Source organism: Guillardia theta, assembly GCF_000315625.1.
Source record: "Guillardia theta CCMP2712 unplaced genomic scaffold GUITHscaffold_52, whole genome shotgun sequence".
NCBI lineage: Eukaryota > Cryptophyceae > Pyrenomonadales > Geminigeraceae > Guillardia > Guillardia theta.
Genome location: NW_005434622.1, coordinates 309,057 through 316,612, shown reverse-complemented (window position 1 = coordinate 316,612; position 7,556 = coordinate 309,057). Strand labels below are relative to the sequence as shown.

At 56.1% G+C, this 7,556-nt stretch overlaps 3 protein-coding genes across 3 annotated transcripts in view; 1 reads left to right on the top strand and 2 right to left on the bottom strand.

Annotated features, from left to right (window-relative positions):
- Nucleotides 1–2,547: 2,547 nt before the first annotated feature.
- Nucleotides 2,548–2,982, bottom strand: GUITHDRAFT_73929 (hypothetical protein; the record flags this gene model as incomplete). The annotated part of the gene is made up of 2 exons (XM_005829446.1): nucleotides 2,548–2,680; nucleotides 2,738–2,982. Coding segments are annotated over 2 exons (378 nt in total), but the record flags the coding sequence as incomplete, so codon positions are not given.
- A 464-nt stretch (nucleotides 2,983–3,446) lies between these two features.
- GUITHDRAFT_111497 (hypothetical protein) lies at nucleotides 3,447–4,558 on the top strand (the record flags this gene model as incomplete). The annotated part of the gene is made up of 4 exons (XM_005829445.1): nucleotides 3,447–3,449; nucleotides 3,954–4,073; nucleotides 4,123–4,152; nucleotides 4,316–4,558. The coding sequence occupies 4 exons, from the start codon at nucleotides 3,447–3,449 to the stop codon at nucleotides 4,556–4,558; spliced, it is 396 nt and encodes a 131-aa protein (XP_005829502.1).
- Nucleotides 4,559–4,722: 164 nt separating this feature from the next.
- The window catches only part of GUITHDRAFT_141192 (hypothetical protein), a gene marked incomplete at both ends in the record, with an annotated part of 6,599 nt that continues 3,765 nt past the window's right edge, over nucleotides 4,723–7,556 (bottom strand). Inside the window, 7 exons of the mRNA XM_005829444.1 lie at nucleotides 4,723–4,977; nucleotides 5,184–5,344; nucleotides 5,391–5,621; nucleotides 5,731–5,812; nucleotides 5,903–6,181; nucleotides 6,331–7,278; nucleotides 7,386–7,493. Coding sequence (XP_005829501.1) covers nucleotides 4,723–4,977; nucleotides 5,184–5,344; nucleotides 5,391–5,621; nucleotides 5,731–5,812; nucleotides 5,903–6,181; nucleotides 6,331–7,278; nucleotides 7,386–7,493 — 2,064 coding nt within the window. The remainder of the gene's footprint in view (nucleotides 4,978–5,183; nucleotides 5,345–5,390; nucleotides 5,622–5,730; nucleotides 5,813–5,902; nucleotides 6,182–6,330; nucleotides 7,279–7,385; nucleotides 7,494–7,556) is intronic.

Below are 7,556 nucleotides of genomic sequence, written 5' to 3'. Positions count from 1 at the left end.
CCCCTTCCTTTTCTGTTCCTCTTCCTCATCTTCCTCCTCCTCGACCGGCACCTCCTCCCCCTCCTCCCCCTCGCTCTCCTCTTCCTCTTCCTCGTCCTCATCTTCCTCCTCCTCGACCGGCACCTCCTCCTCCTCCTCCTCAACCTGCCGGTCGAGGTGTGAGCGAACAATCTTGAGCGCCTCTCGTCGCTGGCTGTTAGTCCCGGAAATCTGCCCAGCTTGTCAGAGGCGACACAAGACCCCAGCTAGTGTTCAGCTGAGAACTACCTGCAGGAAGGAGGTGTTGCCTTCCTCAATCAGCTGAAGCTTGGCTCCTGTGTCCTTCTCGATCTGACAAGAGCAGCGTCAGAGGAGGAGGAGGGAAGCTCACATCCAGGGGTGGGCTGGGGTCAAGAGGGTCCAACTGCGCCCAGGCGGAGGAGATGTGAAGAGGTTTTGAGCTGAAAAGAGGTCTTTTCGGAGATGGTAGCGAGGCAACTTTACCCGTGTCGTCCACTGAGTCTTGGGTCTTTTATGGATGTCAGCCGTTAGACTCGGTAGCCTACTTGTCAGTCAAAAATCAGAACGAGGTCAATCACAAGAGTCGATGACGTTGACATGCTGGGGCTAGTTGCGTGAGGTCATGCAGGAGTACTGGGCGAGAAGAGCATACCGTAAAATTCCCTTCTCAAGCACCTTGAGAGCAGGCAACACATAATCCATGTATTGAAGGAAGTGTTTGATATGAAATACTAATCCTTAGTGATTCGTATCTTTATTCTGCGTGATGCAACGGGCTGTCGCCAACTGGTGCAGTTTTGCACTGAGAAGGTGATTTATGTGTGCTGACTCACTTCTGGAGCAACCGGAAAGAAGTTCCGCAGATACCAAATGGTCTTGAGAAAGGATCTGCTACAAAGTGAACTGCACAAGGCTGTGGACGTGTTCACCGAAGTTGCAATCGATGGTCACAGGGGAAGGGGATTCAGATTCATCGTTCTTCTTGCATGGGGACAATGTTGTCTACACTGAAAGTGCTTCTCGTGGTCAAGAGGAGACACCACCAAATCATAAGAGCGACGACATTGCGGGGAGCGAAAACATTCGTAGCATGAAGCTTGCAAATTTGGCACTTTGCTAGTCAATAACGTGGAGGTAACTAGCGCAGCGCTACGATAACCTGGTGGCGGCCAGCTGCACCTTGATTGCCCGGCTGATCGTCTCAGCGGCCACTGAGCTGCCCCGGCGATTCACTTGTGATCGTTTCGAAAGCCTGCATTCTATTCGTACAGTGTCGATGAGCGCATGCAGCTACCGACGGTCCTGAGTCACGACCTGGAAACCCGGAAAGCCTCCGCAGACCTTCTTCTGCAGCAGCTTCATCAGCTGACTGAACTTCAAGGTTTGAGCGCGCAACTCATCAGGAGCATCAGCCAGGAGCCATGTGTAGAAGCTGTCATAGAATTCAGCGAAGAGGATCTTGACGGTCTCTAACTTTGGAGATTCTCCGAATTCAGCAATCATGTTAGACATCCTCCTCTTGACCTCGGGTTGATCGTACTTGTCAGCATGGTGACACAAGATATGCCCGTAGAAGGCCCTCACAAAGGTCCTGATGTAGCCGAGGATTCGCCTGTCCTGCAGCCTATTAACTTCCATAACCTTGACATGCATCAAGGGACGACAACCATTGTCTCCACAAAACCAAAGTTTCCATGCAATTTCACAGCTGGTGACTCGCTTCTCCAAGGGAAAGGTAGCTGGCACAGAAAACTCCACGGAGGGATTGAGCAGCACCTCGTCAATGCACGATGTCAAGGTTCTAAATCTCTCATAGGCAGGCAGTCCCGATGTGAGGTCCGGAGCACTCCGCACGTCAGCCTTTGTTTCTAGTGACGGCATACTAGCACGCTTTTCCATCAACTCGCTGACACACTCACTGTAAATATCCTTGAGAGTGCTCGCGCCCATCCTCTTGGAGCCTGCAGGGACCTGTTCCGGCTCTGAAACATTCTTGGCAGCAGAAGAAGAGCTGGGCGGTTGGCCACCAAGGCCCTTGGTATCCTTCATCAACTCAGTGTGGAAACGCTCTCTGTCCCCGATCAGCCTCTGATTGTACAGGAATTGAGTGACTGCTGGAGGGACCCCCGTGGCGACCATGAACATGGTTTCGTTCGGAAGGCAGCATATCACTCGAGACTTTAGGGCCTGCAGAACCTCCTCGTCCTCAAACAGCCTCGACTTCCAGAGAGGATGTTGAGGATCAAGTTTGGTCTTGAGGTAGTCTAGCTGGTAGACCACGGATGCCAGGCAGTGCTGTATCACCTTGCCTAATGCAGGTGAGCGCCGGGGGAACAACTTCTGAACCACCTGCTCCACTATCTCATCATTCTCCCGGAAGTGGGGAGGGAGGCGAGCAAACTCAGCTGTGTTGAGAGGCAACCCTACTGCTGTCCTTCCAACAAACGCATCGCCATTGTCTGGCTCATTCCATTCAGGGGTGGGCGCGGGCCGTCTAGAGTATGCATCGTCGGGAAGAGGGATATTCTGTGCTTCCCGGAAGTTGAAAGAAACGCAGTAGACTACAGCACCTTTCTGTATGCTGTCGCTGCCGAGAGTGCTAGTGCGGATGCCTTTCGCTTGCAGCTCCTTGGCTACTAGCTCCCTTGTCTTGGTGAGGTCAACAGTTTTGTGCCTCTCACTGTGCGATGAGCTCTGTCCTGCTGGCCTGAGAATGTCCCTCAAGATCCTCCAGAACTTCTTGTGCAAGGGAGGAGGAGGAAACAGCCTCTTGGCATCCTGCTCGATGCTGAGAAGGTAAATCCCCAGCGCCAAGATGGGACAGATCTCAGGCATCTTCGGGTTGGCAAAGACCCTCCTGAGTTTCTCGGGCTTCCGCGCGGGGTTGGTGATCCTCTTGTTGTCGAACATCACACACAGGTGGTCGTCCTTCCAGCTGAGATGCCCAAACTCGATGTTGTTGGAGTTCCTTGTGCGGCTCATCAGGTTCCAGCAGAGGATGAGGAAGACGCGGGCGGCGATGAAGTCCTTGGTGGGTATGCTCATCATCCCGTCGCCAATGATCTTGAAGACCGGGAATGGCAGTGGGTGTATGTCCTCGAACAGCTTGGACACGTTCACTCGCTCCTCTCTTGGGATGTCCGAGTCCGAGTCGTCAGCGTCTGACATGTTGTCAGACGAGTCCGAGTCCATGAACCAGCCCAGCAGCCCGGCAGCAGCGTTGGCGGTCTGGTTCGCTTCATCTTCTTCCATGTCACTGTCGACGTACTCTCCGACGTCCTCCTCCATCTCCTCCATCTCCTCCATCTCCTCCATCTCCGAGTCCCCGTCGTCCATGGCCTTGCGCTGCTGCTTCACTGGCTGCTTCAGCGGTGCAGGGCGGGTTGAGGGGGGATGTGGTAGCCAATTTGCAGGGCGGGCCCCTGGGGCGGGTCCGGCTTGAGAACATGGTCAATGGGGGGATGAGGTCTCGGAGCTAAAAGGGTCATGGAGGATGCGAAGCTTCGGCTTATGTTGGGGGCGCTGGCGCTGTTGCAGGCAATGCACAAACTCATGCTGCTCCTCCTCCTGATCATGCTGCTCCTCCTGCTCGTCCTCCTGCTCCTCCTGCTCCTCCTGCTCCTCCTGCTCCTTCTGATCATCCTGATCATCCTGTTACTTCTGCTCCTCCTGCTTCCTCCTTCCCTTTCTCTAATCTCATTCTATTCTACACTGCCCTTCCCTCCTTCCTGCTCCGTTGCTCCTCCCTTCTCCTTGGACTCTCCTTCTTTCCTATGCGAGTGACGTGATGCTCATCTCGTCTTTCTCATCCCGATGAACACGTCATGCACCTTGTCTGCATCTAGCCCATTCATATCCATCACTCGCCCCTCACCTTGCTTCTCTTTTGTTTGACGTAGTGACCCCTCTCTTCTCCGCTGCGTACATATCTGCTCACGCTCGTCCTGTCGCAGCTTATCTCTGTCTCCCTCAACTACTTCTCTGCCATCCTGTTCCTCATCCTCCCCTTCGCGCTCCTGGGCTTCCTCGTTGTTTTCATCGCCATCTACTTCAAGTGGAAGCGAGGCATCCAGGTCGACCTTTCACTTGCTCCCTGGTGGTCATGACATGAGTGAATGGCAGATCTTCATCGGCATCAGCCTTGTGCAGTTTGTAAGAGTTGTCTTTCTCTCCTTTCTCGTTCACATACCATCTCTCTTTCTTCCCCTCCCCCCCTTCACTATCCACCAACACTCATGTCCATCTGACTCCCCTCTTCCTCCTCTCTTCCTCCCCTTCCCCCTTCCCCCTCCACTTGCTCACTCTTCCTTGCCAGGTCTTGGCTCTAATACCTTTCGTGCACATCGTCTTTGTGCTCGAGCAAGGGTGGCTATACTGGCACCGAGTCCTCATCTTCCTCTTCGAGATGGTTCTGCACCTTACCGGCGTCCTGCTGGGGATACGCCTGCTGATGCCTGTGGAGGAGGTGAAGGAGGAGCAGGTAGGGCTGATAGGCAAGGTCAAGAACGCTACATCATCTCTCAAGGACAAGCTCGTCAACAAGATCTACCGCAAGTGACACATGGTTATGACTGTGTGTCTTACATGCCATGTCAGAACGTGTTTGTCTCTGTTTTGTCTCTCTCTGCATCGTTGACTTGTCCTCCTTGTCTTGTGTATTCTTTTCATTCTTTAATGATTAACCAACGTGTCTCACACTACTGTACAAAGATTAAAACCGACTCAATTGCTTTCCTCTGCCTTCTTTCCCGCTGCTCCCGCTCCCGCTCCTTCAGCTCCTGCCACTTCCTCTGCCTGCAGCCATCCCTCGGCAATCTCCACCACGTCTCTCGGGTCGCGCTTCTTCCTCCCCTCCTCATACTCTCCAGGTCGCTCGTCGAGTCTCTTCACCAGCATCTCCACGCCATCTCTGCACGCTCGGGTCAACTTGTCAGACGTCTGATCCTTGACGCGCAGGACTTTGTCTCGGCTGGCAGCCTGCGGCAAGTGAGGAGATGAACAGGAAGGAAGGTGGTTGGGTAGAGGAGGGGAGAAGAGAGGAGGGGAGAAGAGAGGAGGGGAGAAGAGAGGAGGGGAGGGGAGGAAGTCTCAGGAGGAGGGCAGTGGCAAGAAAACAGGAGAACAGGACGGGGAAGGGTAAAGAAGGCCAACAAGTCGAGGGAGGAGGGCGGGGGGGAGCTGACCTGGAGCAGTTGGAGAGCAGCCTCGATGTTTGTGAGATCCGACGAGGAGAACACGCGGAGCAGCTCGTCAACCAGCGCTCTGCTCGCGTTCCCTCCTGCTTGCTTCACAGCAGACAGGAGGCTGCTGATGACGACTTGAATGTCGCTCTCCTCCTCGAACTCTGCTGCTGACGTCAAGAGGGGGTGCAGGAGCAGGAGGGTGTTGACCTTGAAGCTTGAGGAGGAAGGAAGAGAAGATCTTCCCGGAAAGCGAGGAGGAGGAGCTGCCGGCCTTGCAGCAGAGGCCGAGGGAATCTCGCAGCAGCATCGTCACCTGCTCTCTGTCAGTCTTCAAGCAACACGCTGATGTCCTGCCTACCGTCCTCAGTCTGTCAATGGGGACGAGGAGGATCAGAGAGGAGAAGAGCTCTTGGAGCTTGTCCTGCTGGAGGCCAGAGCCTGCCGTGACCTCTTAGCGGAGAAGAGGGGGGTGAGGTTCAAAGGGCGGGAGGTGAGAGTGGAGAGATAGACGAAGCGGAAAGAGGAGGAGGGGGAAGGTTGGGCTCACGAGTCAGCTGAAAGATCGCCTTGCACACCATCCCCAGCAGCCCCTCCTTGAGGACGCATGCTCCTCCTCTCTTGTCCAGCACCTGCAACGTATGTCACCTTCCTTGTTCTCACTGCTCCTGCTCTCCTCTCCCTCCTTCCCCTCCCTCCCTCTCCTCCAGGGCTCAGCTTACGTCCGAGCACAGGTTGGCAACAGCAGCAGCAAGCGCATCGTTGATACGGCCGAGGACGGCACTCTCCGTTGCCACCATCAGGGAGATCATGACGCTCCTCCTCGCGAGCTCCCTGCGCTCTCCTCCTCCTTCCTGGGCCTTGGCGTCGGCCTTCTTCTTGCTCTTCCTCTGCTTCTCCTCCTGCGGTGCAAGGAGGACCGGCAGGCAGGTCAAGTTGCTCCATCCTAGGAGAGAGAGCAGGCGACCCGAGGACTTGCCGGCTCCTCCTGCTCCTGGGAACTGCCGGGGAATGAGAGGAGGGAGGAGGATGAAGAGAGGAGAAAGAGGGGGGGGAGGACGAATGAGAGACATGAGAATGGGAAAGAGAAAAGTGAGGAGGGGAGAAGGGGAGGGGAAAGGGCAAGAGGAAAGCAGGGTTCACAAGGTACCTGAGCACAGTGGCTGTGGAGGCAGAGTTTTGCATAAATGTTGACCATGCTCTTGAGATCCTCCGCTGATATCTTCCCGTCCTCCTCCTCCTCCTCCTCCTCCATCCTCGCCTCAACCAGCTGCAAAGCTCCCTCAAGGCTCTCCAGCATCTCCTCGAGGTGGGAGGGGACCAGCATGAGTTTCTGACGGAGATGATCCGAGTCAAGCACGTACTGCAGCTGCTGCAGGAGGAGGGAGAGAGGGCGGGGCGAGCTCCCCTCCTCCTCCTCCTCCTCCTCCTCCTGCGCGCTGGACTTTCCTCCAGTCTTCCTCCTCTTCCCTCCCGTCTTCCCTCCTCCCCTCCCCTCCTCCTGCGAAACGGCCGACCGCAGCTCAGCACAGGCCTCCCTCACAAACTCCTTCTGCCCCGACCAGTGGAACACGCAGTCCAGCAGCGGCGCCGCCTCCTCCAGGGGCAGCGTGCGGGCCCGGGCAAGACACTCCTGTACCAGCTTCTTGTCCCCGGGCTCCGGCATGAGCGCCGCGAGTTTCCAAAGGGCGCTCGCCATGCCGGAGGAGGAGGAGAAGGACGAGGCGAGGGACGCGAGGCCGGAGGAGGAGATGTTCTCCACGAGGTAGGAGCGGATGTTGAAGCAGGAGGAGGAGTCCAGCCTCGCCCGCAGCGTCTCGAGCATGCTGGACATGCACTGGACGCTGACCTCTGCGATGCTGCCGAAGCTCTCGACGTCTCCGTCCTCCTCGTCCTCTTGATGCTCCTCCTCCTCTTCCTGCTGCTGGCGCTTCGATCGCGACTCGCCGCCTCTCTTGCTCTTCTTGGGGTTGGTCTTGCTGACCTTCTTCTTGCTGCCCGCGTACACCAGCAGCGCGTGATGGAGAGCCACGAGGACGTTGACGCAAGTTTGCTCGGGGGCCTGCGAGCCAGCCTGCTTGAAGAAGACTTGAGCAGCCTGGAGGAGATACTCAGCGACAACCACAGGAACAGAGGGGAAGGATGAGAGGAGGAGGAGGAGGAAGGAGGAGAGAGGAGGGAGGAGGGAGGAGGGAGGAGGGGTACCGCAGAGTTCTGCTTGATGAGAGCAAGGATTCGAGCCAGCTGCTCGGGCGGAGGCTTGTTAATTGGAAGATAGGAAGGAAGAAGAAGCTTGGCGAGCCGTTGAGTGATCTGAAGCCACGATGAGAGGAGTGAAAGTTGTGAAGAGGGAAGGCGCAGTAGGAGGAAGATTTC